Raw genomic sequence first — 19,881 nt, 5'->3', positions numbered from 1 at the left:
GCTGCTACAGATACGAAGAAGAAGAGGAGGAAGAAGAAAGAAGAAGGAGAAGAAGAGGAGAGGAGGACTACCTGGAACTGAACTCATCTGAGGTGTGCTGGGGATTTTCTCCCCTTTAGACACTGGTTCTGGATCAGTTCATTTGTGTCTGTGTGGCGTTAGGGTGATTGTAGTCTATCCAGCTTGCTGTGTTACTAAAAAAAAAACGAAACATCAAGAAAAGAAGAAAAAAAAAAAAGGCTGAGGTCCTGATGCACACAGCATTTTGAGGCAAAGTGTTTATAGAGTCCTAAAATCCACCTGCTGCTTTCACAAGTTTACCAGCCAAACGATTCAACGATACTGGAGCTACAGCTGCTGGTGGCAGTGGAGACATTTACCAGCCACAGTCAAAAACTACACCAGGTCCATTTTTAGTCATTTCCACCATTACAGGCCGCTAATTACGTGATAATGTCAAGAAATTGCCTAGAAATAACGGTCAATTTCAGAGTAATGTCATGTTTTTCATAAAGGCAAAAGATTACACATGCTTTTCATGCTTTGAAATTTTGGGGAAAGGCCAGAATTTTTCTCCATCAAGTCTTTGCAATTGACCGATATTTCTCCAAGTTATTTCTCCGCAATCAATCGTTATTTCTTGGCTATATTTCTCAACATTACTATGAAATTGACCGTTATTTCTAGACTATTCCTTTATAATCATCTGGTGAATCCTAAAAGTGCCAGTTAACTCTGTGTGAGGTGCTCAGATAAACACATGATTTCCTCTAATGCGACTACTGACTGCGACTGAGAGTTATTGTTCCATACAGATGATACTCAGCATCCATGGTTAACGGTTGATTTGTTTGACAGGTGTCAGCTGAAGGTGCGGGCCTGTGACTCCCTTAGCTCCATTTTTCTGATGAAAACTAAGACCATTCAGCTCCAAACAGGAAGGTGAGGAAACTAAGGAGTAGAGTCGTCCACATTATAGCGATTTCTAACGGTGATGTCACTGAGCATCGACTCTAAAACCAGGTTTTCGTGGTTGAAAACAAAACAAGGACGTGGCTGGTAAATAACGCCTCCGCTTCCATTCTGCATTGTGATTGGCTGGTAAAGTCATGAAAGAGACTCAAGGGGAGAGTTTAGTTTGGATTTGTTTGTTGTAGTCTGTCAGGCGTGTTGGCCTCTGTCAGTGGCGAGATGCGCTCCCCGCCCGCCCCCCACCTTGCGAGGGAAAACCATCCCATTGTTGCTCTGGATCACCGGGTGACGCTCTCACCCAGAGCAGGTAGCGGTCCGGTCGGTGCCTTTTGCTCGAGGACAGCAAACGTCTTTTTCCTCCTCACGCCTTCTACCGCCGCGGCTGGTGGTGGTGGCGGGAATGCCGAGGCAGGGAGGAGGGGCTGGAGGAGGACGAGGGCGAGCAGGGAGACATGGAGGCCAGCGAGGCGGTGGCGGCGGCGTCCTCGGCCTCCTCCAGCTCTCCTCCTGCGTGCAGCTCCTGGCTGACGCTGGACTGCAAGGCGGCCGGGGTCAGCCACTCTTTGGGCAGGCAGCTCTGGAGGAACGGCACGCAGGAGCTGAAGTAGGCCAGCCGGTTGACCCAGCGAGGGATCTCCCTGCCACACAGGATCTGAAGGGGAGAAAAGAGAGTAAACATCAATGTGTCTATTAAAGGAGAAATCCGGTCATTTTTGACCCCTAAAAACACAAAGTTTATACTGTTTATACTGTACACTATATGAGTTCAGTGGTGTGTCATAAGGATTCGAGTCATGTACCATAGATATTTGATTGTTTTTTGAGTGTTTGTTGTGGTTGAAAAAATTGCCCCCATAGTTTAGCGTTGTTGCTATCGCTAGCGCCGTCTAGCCATGGTGTAACTCCGGTTTGCCTGCATCAATTTTAGTCGCGTTTTTTACTCCCCCCAACACTGGGTGACCATCAGGACAGTGATTTAGGGGTCAAAAATGACCGGAATTCTCCTTTAAATCAATAATATAGATGCAACCATTGTATTTGAACTGTGCTTATCATTTGTTTTGTTTTTGTCTTACTGTAATTTTATTTGTTGACCATGGGACTACAGATGGTAATGAGCTCTGGAGCTAAATCTGGCATCTTTACAACTAATTATTTTTTGTATGTTCATGAATATGCAGAGTCCCGTTACAAATAAACAAATAAATGAAATGAAATGAAATGAGATAATTAACCTGCAATCATTGTGATGGTTTCAGTTATTTTAGTTTTTTATTTCCAGCTCAATATTTCCTGTCTGTAATTCTCAAAATTCAAAAATTCACGCTTTTATACTAGATCAAACAATTAATCAATAAGACTTGAAGGGTTGTACAGATATTTTTCATTTTAAAAGAGAAACAAGTTAGAAAACATGCATTGGAAATTTGACTGGACGTTTAATCCAGTCAAATGTTGTTCTAGTCTTGTAGATTAATTTATATGGGTTGTTTTGTTTTTTGTTGATGTAATCGAGGGTGTAGGTAACTGGAAGTATGATTCTTTGAGGGGGAGACATAAATAAGAATTATATTCTTACCATTTCTCCTTTCCAATCATGAAATGTGCTCGAATCCAAATGTAATTATGGATTTGTGTATCATCATATTGTATTGTACTGTACACTTTCATGAAAGTAACAAATACAGAATGAATGGATGAAAGAAAATAATCAGATTGATTGAAAACACAAAATAAAAACACCAACAATCTAATAGCATTTCATTCTTCTGTTAATCAAGTCCAGAAATGAAGCCACATTGAATGTTAAAGGTGTACAGAAATGGCCGTTTGTCCTGTTTGTCGCGCTGAGTTGTCACGAGCTGCAACACGAGTTTACCCGAGTGAGGAAAACGAATTTGATTGGTCGTTATCGAGCGGGCGGGATATTCAAAGCTTGGGGCGAGCCCGAGCTCCGTGTGTGTGTGCGTGTCTCAGACGTTTGAATGACGGATCCAATATCAGTGGCTGGTGAATCGTGTACAGGCTGACGTATAATCCGTGCGCCTGCATTATCCAATGCGAAAAAAAAAATACACACTTTCATCCCGGATTTACTCAAAAATAGAATTTTGCACAAAGTTTGGCCTACATCGTCTGATAGATGAGTTATCACATTAATTTTATGACCCAAAGTGGGCTCAAATTCAATTTTCTTTTCTGTACACCTTTAAAATCAACTTGAAAGGATCTGTGTTGATTTCTGTTCAATTTCATGTAAATTTCTGTGTAATTTCCTCACGAAACCAAAATGCTTTAATGATCAACAAATACTTTGTACTTCCTCTTGGTTTGTTAATGTTTCCAATCAAAGTCTGGCTATGTTGTGGGAGAAAAAAAAAAAAAAAAAAAAAACCTGAAACAATGGAGGCATAATTTGGAAATACATCCTGTGATTCTCCTCTCTCTGAAAAACATCTGACGCTTCCAGGAAGTTATATTAGATTTCCCGACTTTCTCCGTCTTAAAATACAAAAACAACATCCAGCAGGAAGCCATGACGCATTTTTATTGTTACGATTCATCCACTAACACAGTTAATGTGAGTGTTTTATTATCGAGATTGTGACACTTCCAGATGAGACACCCAGGCGTTTTCCAGTCAAAGAGCTCAACTGTACTTTGATCAAAACACGAGCAGAGGTGCTGATAGGCTGTTGTTCTGAGACGGGTGTGACAGTGAATTTGCTTTAAACCACAAAAATGTCTCGCCAAGCTGTATATTTTGCATGTCGTGTCACGTCGACGGATAACACTAGATTGAGTAAGAGACTTATAAACACTGCAGTGACTGTTTGCCAGATAAAAATAATGAATATCCTTCACCTCCTTCAGAAAAGGAACTGTGTTGTGACAAGAAGAAGCGGGTGTGAATCTGTGGTTTGCTCTGTATCCTGTCTCCACGGATGATCTCTACCATTCATCTATAAAACAATCGCCTCTGTTTGGTGCTTGGCTGAAATAAAAATAAGCTTTGGCTGCAGGACTCACACTGCAGTGATGCGTTTTTGGAAATACCCCCGTTACAGACCCACAAAACAAGCTTTCAGATCACCAGCGCGGAGCTGTCTGTGGCAGATCAGTCGGCTTTTTATAGCACAGACACTCGAGTTTGACTCTGGATAAAAATAACTACAAGGGGAGATAAAGAGAGGAGGCGTGAAGAGGAAACTCAAAGCAGAAAAAGAGGCATAAAGATCCTCTACACTCCTTTTTCCTCTTTCAACCTGCCTTCATTCATTTTATTGGCCACATGGGGGCAGTGCTACGAGCTGTACACACACATTGATGTTGATTTTCTTGAATTTTAATTAAAATCTGAAAAGCCTTTGGGTGGATTTTCTAACTTATTCAATGTTTAATAAAGAAAGAAAAAATCTTCAATATAAACAAACCAGAAAAGTAAAAACTAAATCATACTAAACACTACATGACACTAAATCATTAAACAACGTTTCTTGTCTTTGTGTTCAGCACATGAGCGTCCTTAATTCCTGGGTTTGGCTGTGTCTTTAAACGCCTCTTTGTCTCAACAACAACAAATAATCCACTGAATAACGAGACACAGGACCAGAGGTGTCACCAGCAGGTCACAGGTGTGTTGTTGATTGATGACCGACATGGAAACACTGATGTGTGTCACACTAACACATTCACATTCACATTCACATTCACACGTTCTCTCTGCAGACGTCTTGCTTTAACTCTCAAAGCTGCAGCAACTGTTTCCTACACATCCAGTCACGTTCACTCACTGCTTCTCTTTAAGTTAACCCCCCGTGTTAATGAGGTCACAGTAAACAGGAGAATCACCTCCTGGGGGCAAAGCTGCCTCCCTCTGCTCCGCTCCACTCTGCTCCTCTGTGTGTGTGTGTATGAATATCACAATTTTTAACTGTGCTTTTTCCCTTTGAGAGTATCCGCACATGTGGTATATACTGTACATCTGTGTGTGTGTGTGTGTGTGTGTGTGTGTGTTTTCCAGCTGGCTCTGCATGTCTAGGCTTGTATCAGTGTCCTAATCCCCATCTCAGTGCTAGATGCTAACTGTAAGACTCCCTGCTCATTAGTCACACCAGGATAAGCCGATTGAAGGCACACTCACACACACTCACACACTCACAGAGCTAGTTCAAGCAGTCACACTCACACTCACACTAAATCAAGATGTAGGGAGTGTTACACTTCCATGGTGTTTAACTCAGCGGGTGTTTCTTTTCTTTCTTTCTGTCCGGGCCTCCACCTACCTCTGACAGAGCGGAGGAGAAGTGGTTGCAGTTCTTGTGCATGAGGTGGTAGGCGTTGCCTTTGTACTCCTTCCCCATTTCCTCCACGATCCGCTCCACATCCTCCTCTGTGAAGTCCGTGCTGCCCAGGACTATGGCTTCTCTGCAGAGACGAGTGAGCGACAGATAGGTATTATTTACTCGCAGATAAATATCTTTAAAAAAAAAAGACATTGGGACAGTTTGTTTCAACCTCTTTCGCACAATCACACTGAGCGCAGTGAATGGAAAGAGTAGGAACGCTGGGATGAAAGCTATAAAAGTTGAAAGGGTTGCTGAAAATGTTTATAAATGATTACAAACATTTCCGTTTTTTACTCCGTTCCCTGGCTGGACTGTGGGTCTCCAGTCCTTTATCCCTCCGTGACCGAGCCTCACATAACATCTAACATCTGAAATCAAAATGCCATAACTCGCTCATGTGCACACATCCTGATTCCTGAATGAAAATGTGAACAAACACAAAGTTAAAATGGATTTTTTTTTTTTTTTACCAAATCTCTGTAGTCTCTTTAAAAAGGAAAGATTGTTTTTTTTATCGAGCGTTTTAATACGATGGATTTAAGCCTGAGAGAGAGAAGTGGATTCACACTGCACTGAGTGATATGTCAGCATTTGTCCCAGATGATCCATACTTATGGTCTAGTGGCCTGCATGGAGACAGAAACTGTGCCTTTCTCTCAGTGTGTGTGTGTGTCAGGCAGAGTGTGTCGAAAGCCACAGGGCAGATCAACTAGAGCAGAAGTAATACAGCAGCACAGGAGCTCTGGGTAGACACACACAGACTCACACACACACACACACTCACAGACTCACACACAAACAGAACCTCGGCTGATTCTGGGAATCCAAAAACGCATTGAGCTGACTGGGAACCTCCTGTCTGTCTCTCCACGGCAACAGCCTTGAATTCAGCTGCAGCAGAAAAACCACACAGACACCGAGGCCCCAGCGCCGAGTCTCACATCCACCAGCTCCTTCATTTCTGCAAGTTCAGCTTCACACGCTCCTGCAATACGTGCTTTTCTGCCTCATTTACTTCTTCACATGAGAAATAATATTAGAAAAATCATATAATCTGTTAGAGCTGCAACGATCAGTCATTAATTGACTTGCATAAAATTAATTGGAAACTTGATCAGATCGCTTTTGTCATTTTCTAAGCTAAGATATTTGTCGTTTGCAGCTTCTCAGATGTGAGAATGTGGTGAAGATGATGAATTTTCTTCATACGCAAAACAGATAATCTGTGAAATCGAGAAAATAATCACCAGATAATTCGACAGGGGAAATAATCGTTAGTTGCAGCTGAATAATGTGGCCTTTAAGCTTCTAAAATTACCAGAGTGAATTTAATTTATAATTTGCTTCTTTTTCTGTTTCAAACTAAGTCACAAGATAAATTCCACTTTTTTTTTTCTTCTGTTTTCTCTTGTTTCGCTCTGTCTCGGTCCGACACAAATCAGCGGCCACAAAACCATCAGCAAATCAAGTGTAAAGCCAGAAACGTCTGTCACATGCTGCTCTCTGTTCCCCATGTATTTGTTTCTCTCTCTCCTTCTGACTTACAGCTCATTATGAGAGGAAACCAGCTCACCGACAGAGATTATTTGACTTATTGGTCCCATTTAGTCAAAAGTGTCCGGCAGTGACCTACAGTACTGCAGATAATCAGAGAACCACAAATCTCTTATGTTAAGTAGATTAGAGATAAAGAGATAAGAGATATACTGTTAGATGTTTTGTTTCTGGATGTGTGTGTTTGTAACAGAGACAGATGTTCACTCATGTGGCTCAGGAGTAATTTATTGCAGTGTAATCAATAAACGGTCGACTGCAACACCACAATCACAGGAGCTGCATGTCCCAACATTGTTGTGCATCATTAGCTCCATATGTCTTGTGTAGCCACGGAGACGCCCTGGCCTACAGCCCATATTCTCAGGCTCTAAAGGGACATCCCATTCCCTGGTCAGGAGTTGGACTAATTCAAAGGTCGGCGACTCGGCGGTTCGATCCCCAGCTCCTCCAGCCTGCATGTTGACGTGTTTCTTGACCGAGCTACTGAGCGTTACACAGACTCCGTGTGGTTGTCGTGTATAAATGGGTGAATGTGGCGTTGTGAAGTGCTGTAAGACGAGAGAAGAGTACGTCTGTTCAACATTTACTCTCTCACATGTAGGAACAATCCATTAGAAACAGGCTCATGCATCACGAGCCAAGAAATCAGTGTTCAATGGCAGAAATCATCTGATCGCTGCTGCTGACGACTGGAAAACAGGGTTTGGTGTTTTCCCTCACTGGTGTAAGCAGAACAGTCGTTAATGAAGTGCACGTCAGGACACTGAATGATGAGCTTAGTGGAGGCTCGATGTCCGCTGAGCTCAGTAACTAGTGAACTGTGACTTATACTGCATCTGCTTAAACACCATGAAAAAACACCATCATCACGTTCTTCTCCAGGTAGTTTTTGTCCACACTTCTTCTTTAACATTCGCTCACATCAGAGAACAAACATATGCAGGTGCAACTTAATAAATTAGAATATCATCATCATGGAAAAGTTGTATTTATATCAGTAAATCAATTCAGAAAGTGACACTAATACATTATATAGATCCATTACACACAAAATGAAACATTTCATGTCTTTATTTATTTAATTTCCTTTAATTCTAATGATTTGGGCTTACATTTAACAAAGACATCAAATTCAGTATCTCAAAAGATTTGAATATTACAAAACACCAATTAAAAGAAGCCCTTTTTTATATGGAAATGCTGGCCTTCTGAAAAACTGGAAATGTACTTTTTCCATGATATTCCAATTTATTGAGATGCACCTGTAATAACAAAATATCCTGTACTTACTTAAACTTAAACGTTTCTCCAAGTTCGGTTGCATCGCCCGGTGTGATCTCAAAGATCCCTGAGAATGGGTACGGGTGTCCGCCATAGGCAAATTCTAAACACACACACACAAAATAAAAACACAGTTGTTTTACAAAAAAAGTGACGTATGAGGTGTTTTTAATATTCTGTGTCTCATGTGATGTGAACCCCCATCCTCAGGAGGACGCTGACTTGGTATGTGTGGTGTCATATATCAGGGTAATCTTACCTCTTCCATAGATCTCAATCCCTGAGTGAAACACCCCGATGCCCAGAGTGCTGGTGAACTCATTGATCCAGTACTGAAAACACAAAGAGACAGAAACACAATAAGAAATAGACAAAGAATAAAAAAATACACAAATTCACCATTTTTGCTTGGAAAGAGACCCATTGTTTCTATGCAAATTGATTAAGAGACTAATTGTTTCAGCTTTATTATTGGCTGATATATCAATATATCTACAATAAGCTTTTTGTCCAGCTCATGTGTGTAATTCTTTATAGAATAAACAGAAAAAATACATGATTTCAGATGCAGCTCAAGTGTTTTTTTTTTTGTTTTTTTTAATGCACAACGAAGACAGAGAGAAGCCACGGTACAAATGGCACTGAAATGATTTTGTGTGATGTAACCTTTACTTGGAAACAACCAGATCAGTGCAGTTACACCACAGATGGTCGCTCAAGAGGCAACATCCATGTTTGGATCACACTTGAAATCCCACGATGCCTCGCTGTGCCAAAAACTGGCTGAGAGCGATCCAAGGCAAACTTTTACCGCTGAATGTGCCGCTTGTCTGTTTTGTACATTGATGTGTTCCTTCCTTCCTTGTCATTTATCACACAGACAAACAGCCACGTAATTGAGCAGCGGAGCAGAGACTCAAAATGAAAACTAATCCACTCGTGATACATCAGAGTTGGAGGAAGCGTGCAAAACAGATCTAATATAAAAGGATGTATTCACAAACTGAATTAACCTCAACTCAGTGACGGGCGGCCATTGTCTTCCTGACACTTGACCATCACATGATCTCAGCCGACTGAAATGAGATCTGAGAGGCTCTGATGTTTACACACACACACACACACACACACACACACACACACACACACACACACACACACACACACACACACAAAGACAAGCCGCCAAACAAACACAAGAAAGGGCACACGCACACACACACACACACACTGAATCAATACCCGCAGCAGCACTGATCTCTGACATGTCCGTCCATCTCTTAAGCAGAGCATCCTGTGGCTACGAGGTGATTGGACGGGCTGTTGCTAGGCAGAGTTCGTTTGCGTGAAAAAGATTTGATTTTATCCCAGGGGATGGATGGAGGAGAGGAATACATACATTATACAAGCAGGAACGACAAACATTACGAAGTTTCAACTTCTCGTTGTTGCTGTTTTTCTCTTATTTATGTGTCGGTTAAGTTTCAGACTGTTCATTGATAAAACAAGACGTTTGATAAAAAAAAATTTTAATCAGGGGCACAAATTCTACTATGGCTTGAAATGTTGATAAAAAAAAAAGTTGATTAAAAAGCCAAAAATATTTGCATTTAATCTTCTACCTATGGACTCATCAGTTAATTGACTAATCGTTTCAGCACCAGTGAAGTATTTGTAGTGACAGGTCAATCACATTTTTATGCCACTCAGCCAGAACATAATCTTGATAAAGTCATTTAAATACAAAACTGATCATGTGGAGTGAGTGGTGGTTATCATGGTGCTGTGCACATTCAGCATCTCCTGTTGTTTTATGTTCAAACCCCATTTACATTTACAATGCAAAACATATTTAGCAGCTTGAAAGCCACAGAAAAGTATTCAAAAAACTATTCTCATACTTCCTCCCTACTGTTATGTAAATACAGTTTGTACTGTAGCACAGAGCAGGCTGTCTTCATGTATCTATCTACACTGGAAAACAGTAACAACCAGCAGCGGTGATACTGTTCAGGCCTCTGGCTGTTTGCATAATGCTTCTCACACACACACACACACACACACACACACACACACACACACACACACACACACACACACACACACACACACACACACACACACACACACACACACACACACACACACACACACACACACACACACACACACACACACACACACACACACAGCAGGAATGATGATGATGAGTCAAGGAAGGAAACGTTTTTTTATAACTTCTAAAACTCTTGTCTGCTTGTTGGTGATAATACAAACATGTTTATAATACGTATATCTAGGGTTGGGTATTGTTGCCTACAACCTCATGATATGATACCATCACAATACTCATTGATTTTGAATAATGACCATGTCCTGCACAGTATTAACAACAACTGTTTTATTATTATTCTGCATAACAGTAAAGGCAACAACTCCAAACAACTGCACAACTTAAAACACTGAAAAACACAAAATTCAGGCCCACAGATAATATGTAAATCAAATAAATCTGTTTCTCATCCCAGAGTTAGGCTATACAGTATATCAATAATAAACTGACAGCTTTTCAAGTTAGTGTCACCTTTCTGACCTCTGCAGAAAGAAACACGAGATGTGGTGAAGTGTGATGCAAACCAGAACCAGTGAATGAATTAACTAGTTTGACCTACAATTTACAACAAAATGGATATTGATTATCAATTTAAATCAATCAATCATTGAAAATATAAAGCAGAAGATTGCACATTCAGCAGTGGCTTAATGCTGCACTTGTGGATGCAACTAAAAAGTCCAACACACCAATAAAGTAATCACTTTTTTAATCCAACTTTCTTGTCACCATTGTTGTCTCATTAAATTGAAAGATTGTTATTTACACTCTTTGATTTACACATGGGACATAACTCTACTCTGAATATTTCTCAGGTTTGCAGACCTAAATTTAAATGAGTTTACAAAGCTGAATCCTGTTAATTGTCAGTTGTCTGGCGGCTGCATGTGACCTTAATAAGAAAATAAATTAGATATAGTTTGGAATTAAAGTAGGTAAATGTTAAGTCTGCTGAAGTGACAGCTCGTCCCTCTGATCCTCTACAGCGGAGAGGAACAAGGACCTTATTTCTTCTGAAAGTGCAATTTCTGCTTGTGTTCATTTGAAATACACAGAGAGTAAATTATAGCTACAGGCCGATGATTAATTCAGATTCGGGTGTAATTTGGATAAATAAATGCGGCGGATTCTGAGACAAAATAAGACTATACTGCTGAGCTGAACGTGTTTTTTTTTTTTTTTTTTTTCCTGTCTAGTGTCTCGTTCTGCAGAGCGTCTGTTTCCTGACCTACATTGGGTTGATACGTTGCTCATAAAATGTTCCTGCAAGAGTCAGCGAGTAGCTTTTTCTAAAAAACAAAACAAAAACAGGAAAACACACCCCTCAGATCCACTTAATTGGACTTTAAAAAATCTCCTCCACAGTATTAAAATGATTGTGTTGCAAAATGATTCTAATTCTGTGTGCAAGAATATCAGCTGCACATGTTTTATAATATATGCATTTTTAGTTTATAATCGTTAAATGACTGCAGGAAAAATCTGATCACCTCCCAGTTTATTCCAGCGATGCCCCCCCTACCTCCACCCCCCACCTCCATCCTCCCCGTGGTGAAATAAGACTCTTATCTTAGCCGTCATTACTACAAAGCTCGTTAAAACCTGCCTCCTCCACAGCACAGAGAATGAGCTGAGTGTGTGTGTGTTTATGAATGAATTAAAGACAAACAGATAGAGAAAGGGGAGGCGCTTGCAGATTAACTGGGTGCTGCTGCAGTTAAATGTCTTCATATTTAATCATCTCTCTCTCCGTGTTGTGTTTCTGTGCCGTCATTTTTTCTCCGTGAAGGATTACCACCACCGCCGACCGTGTTAAGCAGAATGATTATCGGGGAGATGATATGAAATGTCTTTAGCGAAGTGTGTGCATCACTGCTGTAGCGGAAATGTGTGTAGACTGAAAGCAAACAACACACAAACTGAAAGAAAAACTCAAATCGAGGGAAGGAAACTGTTGCCAGCCACAAGCCCAGAAAACATAGTCAATGCTGAGCAGCCTGCAGTCGATAGTCTGTTGACCTCGCGCTCACAGCTTGTAAACCAAAGAGTTAATTTTAGACACTGCACAACACAAGTTTGATTCATGTTCTCATGAAGTTAAAATGTCCTCACAGCTGATTTACCCCGGTCTAAACCTGAAAAAAGAAGAAAAAAACATGGAAACAACGCTGAAGTTGTTGAACTGATGGAAGTAGTGAAGTGTGGTGTGTCGTCTGCACACCGGCTCTACTGGGCAGCCATCGGTCCGGAAACTAAAATTCCTGTTTGTTTTTTGGCAAAGACAGTGTTAAGGTGGTTGTATGAGATGCACTGGTAAATATCATACATACCTATTAGGAGATATTGATATGCTACCAAATGGTTGCATCTAACAACAGTTTAGTCAATAAAATGTCAAAAAGTACCTGTTGCAGTCATTTGGTATAAAAAAAAATGTCCTGGAATCAGCATTTTCTATCATTAACCTATTGATTAGTCGGCCATTGGAGCTCTCGTGGCATGTAAACATCTCATGTTGGTACAGTCCAGTGTGGATGAGATGGTGAGAAATCACAACGCAACTGCACATGTATGATCTGAGCCTTGGACAGTGTTGTGTGTACACAGGGATATAAATAACCAAACCAAGTGTCTCATGTTCCATGTAAACATGACACCTCGAACAGAATCAAAACAAGTGTACAACTACTACGACTTGTCCATCGACAGAAGTATATCAAATCATTGACATTTATCTCATATTTGTTGATATTTCTCAGCTGTACAAAACCAATTCTAAGCAACGTTAATGTCACCCTCACCCCCAAAACAACTGGCAGTGAATCTGTGTCTAGATCCGCCAATTTAATAGAATTATTATTAGTTTATTAGACAGACAGAAGAGTCATAATATTCTTGAAATATCACATATTTTTCTCAGCAAATTTCAGGTCTTTCATAATGTTTTGTAAAAGGATGGTTCACTAATGTTAAACATCTTAGTACTAAAATGAACTAAAAAGAGTTTGAGACTCCTCCTGATCTTCATTAATGAAGAAATGATCATCTTCGACCTCTTTCGCTGACATTTCAAACTGTCTTCTTATAACTCTTTTATAGGAACTGAAATCTGCTTTAACCGACGTTTTAAGACCTGCAGATGCCCTGTTAGTATTGTGGTAAACCCAAACCTACAGTATAAGAAGTAAGTACTGTCTGTTTCAGTTTCTTGTGTTGTGCAAGATTTTTAACACAGGCATTGGCTTCGACCACCACTTTACACTACGCTGCCAACACTGCTGTACTGTTCAACAGGCTTTTGTCTTTGGCTTGAATTACCTTCCAAAAAAAAAGAACTAGACTCATGATGACCGATGTTACGTCCGTGACTGACCCAAGCCTCCACATCCAAACTATCTATTATTTACTTATTATTACGGATCCCCATTAGTTGATTCTAGCATTTAACTAATCTTCCTTGAGTCCCCACGAAATGCACAAAAGCATACATTATTAGCATATCAGCATTCAAACCTACTTGTCATAATTTACAGGTCCATCTCAATAAATTATAACATCATGGAAAAGTTAATTTCCAGTAGTTCAAATCACACAGCCCCAACCAAGTATTGAGTGCATAGATGGACATACTTTTCAGAAGGTCAACATTTCCATATTAAAAAATGCTTTTTTTAATTGGTCTTTTCTGTCTTTTTAGGTCTTCATTAAATGTAAGCAATCAATGAGATGCACCTGTAATCCATCAACCACAATACAACAAAACAAACAGACAAAAAGCTACAAAAACATTCCCCTTCCAATGCCGTATCTATCGATCGACCACCTCAGAGTAACACAACCTGCTCTGCTGCTGCTGATATCCGGCTACATGACGCTGTCAAACCTAAAGCTTTAACACGGATACAGTGGCGCGTGGCGCTGGTCTGCTGACCGGCCGGCCGGCTGGCAGACGGACAGGTGGTGTGTAGATAATGCTGTCTCATTAGAGCAGCGTACTAAAGCACTCAGAGCTGGCCAGGAAATCCACTTAACAGGGATGGGAGCGGGATGGTGGGGAGGACCTGACTGAATGGGCATGGTATAGAAGAAGGAGAGAGTGAGGGGTGAGGGGTTGATGGGGTTGGATGGAGGGTGTCTGTGTTTGTGCTCACGTCTGCACAGATATTCCTGAAAGTCATGTGATGTGAGGTTATCGATTCTCAAATGGAAAGAGGAAACAAGTCGTTTCATCAGTGTTTCTGAGTAAAATGGCCGAGGTCTTGCTCAAAGACAGATTTTAACACCCTGACAAAAAAATAAAAAAAACTGTCACGGTCCTGCTATTTACTCTATTTTTCCAGTGCACTACCATACTTACAGTAGAGGTGCGTTTTATCAATCCACTGCCATTCAGTGTTTTTAATTTTCCAATACTTCAATGTTATCATTTCATTCATTCATTTTATTCATCCTTATTTGTCTTGTGTATGTGGAGCCAGTGGCAACGAAATTTGGTTCCACTTTATACCTGTGTTATTGTGAAATGACAACAAAGTAATATTGAGTCTTGGATCTTGAACTGACACCGTGCCGCTCCACCGCTGTGCGTTGAGCTGGTGAGAACATCCGAGTCGGCGGCGGTGGGCATCCTGCTGTGTGTCGCCACTGTTCTGACCTCAGCAATTATTATCTGATCTTCAGTTTCCTGACTTCCTGTTTTGTACAGACAGACAGTCACCAAACCAGTCACCCAACTGGCCAACACACCATTAAACAGGGTCCTGATCAGACCCTTAAAGCAGGATTTAAACCTGTTCCTACCGGGTTTTGCAGGCCACTTGGGGCAACTGTGCAAAACCACAACAATGACATAAATGGTCAATATTGACAAAAGGCAATAAGACAAACTTGTGAGCAAACTGTGGCTTATTTACGCACCCAGACAGTTACAGAGGAACACAAACTTTCATTTGGTGACAAATTTCTGGCCACCTTAATGAGTCACTGCTCACCTGTAGAGCTATTTTGGTGTCTACCAACTCTCCAGACTGAAAAATTACTTACTGCTTCACTAATAATGCTTCACTATGTTGTGTATTGAGATACAGAGCTTTTTCTCCACATGGAAAACAGCAGGACACTATGTTTTAAGTTACTTTCATTCTGCATTTACCTGATAAGCTGCGAAAGTTTTCACTTTGATTTTATTATACCTGCTTTAACACATTCACACACTATGGATTTAACTGATGCAGCAAGAAATTATTACCTTGAATGGGAGTAGAAATGTGTGTAAGATACTGTAATAACACTACAGAGTTGTAGACAGCAGAGCAGCCTCCTCAGTTAATAAGTTAACAGTTAATACTGTAATGTGAAGACAAATAAGGCCACAGTTCAAAAAGCTAGAAAAGTGAATGGTTAGTCTATTGCTGAAAATAAAAAAATATAAAAGATTGTCAATTAATCTTTACAATCAATTGATCTCTAGCTTTAAGTTTAACATTTTGGAAAATTTTAGCTTAGCTTTTTCCATGGGAAGCTCAATACCAAGAAGCATAATGAGCAGAAGTAGTAGGAGACCTGGCTTTAAAACTTAGGCTAATATCTTGTTATTTCAATCTGTATAAAAACAGAGATATTCAGTCACATATTGTTTAGGGTTAGGGCTAATCAAACTGCTCTCTGTCCTTGATTGATTCTTGCCAATCAGGAGTTAGAAAGGACCAATCAGCCTGTTAACAGTGAGTCGGTCTATAAACTGTCAGTCACTCAGCCACAAAGTGACTCATCTACGGTACTCACTGAGAGGATTAGTCATCCATCACTCACTGGAAATGATCTGTATGTGAAATAACTGATCAAATAAAAAAATAAAAAACATTCTGCTTCATCACCCAGTTATATTTCCTTTTCTCTGAGTCAGGAAACCACCTGGCAAACAGAAAGTAAGTCCACTAGTCAGTCAGTATGAAGCATGACGTCTGACTGTGGGTCACACTTCCTACAGTATTTATGACTGAACAGCCTAATCAATACGCAACGGAAGCATTTAAAGCAGAGGAATGAATGAACGAATGAATGAACGAATGAATGGAGGGCAGCAATCATCTGTTTGTTTTCAATGAGTGCAGGAACAGTTTACAGGACAACATCTAACACAAACACACACACACCAGATGCACAGGTGTGAGTCGACCTGCATGCACAAGCACTAAACCACTGAACTCCCCTATATAAGTAAAAATGTGGCACGCTAAACATGTTGATCTCAGTAGAGATAACAATGGCATGCATCAGTAAGATAAAAAAAAACCAATGAACTGAAAGCACAAGAGTGCAAAAGCAACATTACACATGTGCATGTGGGTGTGAGCCTGTGTTAGACATGTATGAGTGACAAAGCTCTGCGTGTTGAAGTGTTCAGAGAGGAACCCTGCAGCCGTTCACATGAATAGCAGTGAGATAGAAAGATAAAAAAGAAAAGCTTTCTAGTGGTCTCTTAACCGAGAAGAAGCTTAATGTGGATGGCAAGTCGAGTGAGAAACAGGAGGAAGTAGGGGAGGAAAAGGGAGGGGGGATGACAGGAGATAGAAGAAAGGAGGATAAGATGGACAAATGCAGTAATTGTACTTGTCACACAGCCAGGTCCTGATTTCACACTGTGTGTTTTTTTTTTGCGACTACAGACTCTCAAAGGTCTGTTAAAAAGGACCCTGAGGCTCTCCAGGCTCTCACCTCAGGCCTCTGATGATGTATTGACCATCGGGCTAAAAGGGAGCAGAGTGGCGATAAATCAGATTAAAAATAGAGAGAAAAAGAAGGAAGAGAAGGATAACGAATCACATCTAGAAGAGTGAAGAGAGGGGAATCTTCATATTGATCCAGGATTAAAAATATATCTACTATAGTATCATAATAACAACATCTGATGTGAACAAAAAGCCATCTGTGCACGACATGATCCCAAAACGACTGTGTCTCCTTGTTTTATGACTCCCAACAAGACAATTCCCATTTTAGGTGAAATCTGTCAGTCTGCCACAGGAAATCCATATCAATCAATGATTCATCAGCCGATCAGTCAATGCGCACACACACGCACACACACACACACACACACACACACACACACACACACACACACTGACTCACCCCCCTGCATGGTGACAACATAAGTGACTGAAATTCAACCTCTGCTGGAACAAAGACACATACATTTATGCATTTACTCTCTCCTGACTGGGTGAGATTGTCATTTTTATTAATGTCACCTCATCATCATCATCATCATCATCATCCACCTGTGGTTGGGTTCAGATCAGCAGCAGCAGCAGCCCATGTTTTCCTGTTTTTGACCTGATAAGTGAACTGAGATCCTGACTCAGGCTGACTCACACACATGAAAGTGTGCAACAGGAAACAGCTAAAGAAATAATAAACTCTATGGTTGGTCACCATGTTCAACTGTGGATGTTTCACTTGTCAAACTTTTACTGTTTTGGCAACAGCAGCTTATAAAACCCATTTGGGTTTTTTGCTCCACTCCTGATATGGAGACACAATGTTTACAGAATAGGACTAAATTAAGCTTTGTTGTTATTCCGTGGAGCTCTGGATAACATCAGCCAAATAGCCAATGGGAAAAAAACAACTATCTACAATCATTTCTTATGAAAACTTTTTTCCCCCATCAACATATCGCTGACTTGTTCCTTTGTGTATTTTTTGCAGGGAAATAAGCCAGTGTTTAAAGGGCAAATTGAATTAAAACGACCTGGTTTTGATGTTATCAATGAATGCCGAATTAAAGAACAGTCCTTGGTTATTACAAAATGTGTTTCAGGCTTTTAGTTTCATCAATGTAACACTACAAATGTTGAACCTAGTGTTAAATCTGCGATTTTTATTATGATGTTTGGCTTTGTGTCCGGGAGTTGTTGATATGGTTACGTGAAAAAAAGAAAGAAAAGAACCGTACACCGTGGGTAAAGCGGACAAAATAAGTGATAATGTATCGATCTTTGCTTCTCTACTTACCATATCATAGACATTCAGGATGATCGGCTCGTTTGCCATCACTGGCATCAGGGGAGTCTCGGCCTGTAGGTCCCTGCTTCTCCGTCTTCTCTCTGCGGGTCTTGCTCCTCCGCTCACCCCGCGAAGCCTCCTCCTCCTCCTCCGTCGGCTCCAAAACTATCGCCCTCTTAATAATAAAAATAATAAAAAAAAAATAGACCTTTTACTCCTCTTGTATCCTCTTGTTTCCACGACGAACGATGATCAATTTAGTTTCACAACAACCCAGGTGTTAAAAAAAAAAAACCTTTGAGCCTCCACCACCGTCCAACATCTGACTGGCTTTGTCCAGACCACCCCCTCCCCGCCTCGGAGAGCACCAGCGGCGGCGGCGGACAGCGGAGCCTCTCGCTCGGTCAAGACGAACCAACCAACCGACAGACTTGGCTAAAGCCGTCGAGCAGCTACTACCACCGATAAGGTCGAAGTGAAAAAGCTGACTTTACACAGCGAGTTTTCTCTTATAGGAGCCGTGTTGGCGCGGGGAAAGTGTAATTTCATTTTCTCCGGGAAGAACCAGTCAGCAAAACGGCATATTGTCGGTAAGTTAAATAAAAAAAGATGACTCGCTCGCTAACGTTACTCCCTTATTTGCTCGCTAACGGTTGCTGCTCTCGCTCAGGAGCTGCCAGCCAGGCAGGATGCGACTGTTGGGGGAAAACTGGTCGCTGAGTGAGTGAGAGTGGGCGAGCGTGAGCGGAGCGATGAGTCCACGTTCGATTATTCAGCCATGGAACGCGCCGCTGAGCATTATGGGTGATGGAGTTCTTGAGTTGAATGCGCTCATTTCATGGATCATGGTTCAATTCAATCTGAGAAGAGGCTGTTGCTGAATAAATTTAGCCCCCACAGGGATGAAATAAGTAGTACAGTAGTGTGCTTGACTTTTATGTTGTGTCATAGGCCCCTTAAATTAAGTAAAAGTAACACAATAGAAAGTGTACAAAGCTATTATTATTTGTGCCTATATTTTTAAGATTTGTTCAAAATAATTCATAATGCAGGAGTAGACTGATTCGTGCCAATTTTACTGTATATTATTGGATTATTAATTATATTTTTTTTTACCATATCTATCTATATTTATATCATTCTGGACGGCTTGGATCATCCACTTCATGGCACCTTGTCTTGATGAACCAGGAAAGCAGTGGCGGTGGACGACAACTCTCTCTTTGCTGCAGGATGGAGAAATATAGAGGATCCTTTGTACCTTTAGCCATCAGGCTTTTTGATTCTTCTGCAAATGGTAGCTGACAAATTAATTTCCCTTTGGAGATCAATAAAGTAATTCATATTCATATCTATCTATCTATCTATCTATCTATCTATCTATGCAAAATTTTCATGTTGCAGTGAAGGTGAGCCAATTTTAAGTGTCATCACTAGAGCAACACCAATACAATTTGCATAGCTTATATACTGATATTAGCTTCTCCACCTAGACTAGACTAAATAAAACATTGCATCAGAAAAAACACAGTGATGACTCCATTACGTAGTATGAATTTGTTTTTTACACTTTAAATGACCTTACACATGTACATAAAT

The 19,881-nt window shown here is 40.7% G+C and overlaps 1 protein-coding gene across 1 annotated transcript; it reads right to left on the bottom strand.

Moving 5' to 3' along the window:
• Nucleotides 1-1,254: 1,254 nt before the first annotated feature.
• On the bottom strand, nucleotides 1,255-18,986 carry desi2 (desumoylating isopeptidase 2). The gene is made up of 5 exons (XM_083988105.1): nucleotides 18,292-18,986; nucleotides 8,419-8,491; nucleotides 8,169-8,262; nucleotides 5,259-5,400; nucleotides 1,255-1,624 (listed from the first exon to the last, which is right to left on the bottom strand). The coding sequence occupies exons 1-5, from the start codon at nucleotides 18,337-18,339 to the stop codon at nucleotides 1,343-1,345; spliced, it is 639 nt and encodes a 212-aa protein (XP_083844231.1). The 5' UTR covers nucleotides 18,340-18,986; the 3' UTR covers nucleotides 1,255-1,342.
• Nucleotides 18,987-19,881: the final 895 nt, after the last annotated feature.

This window comes from Trachurus trachurus (assembly GCF_905171665.1).
Source record: "Trachurus trachurus genome assembly, chromosome: 15".
In the NCBI taxonomy this organism is placed as follows: domain Eukaryota; kingdom Metazoa; phylum Chordata; class Actinopteri; order Carangiformes; family Carangidae; genus Trachurus; species Trachurus trachurus.
The sequence above is the reverse complement of the archived record's forward strand: the minus strand, read 5'-3'. Positions and strand labels throughout refer to the sequence as shown.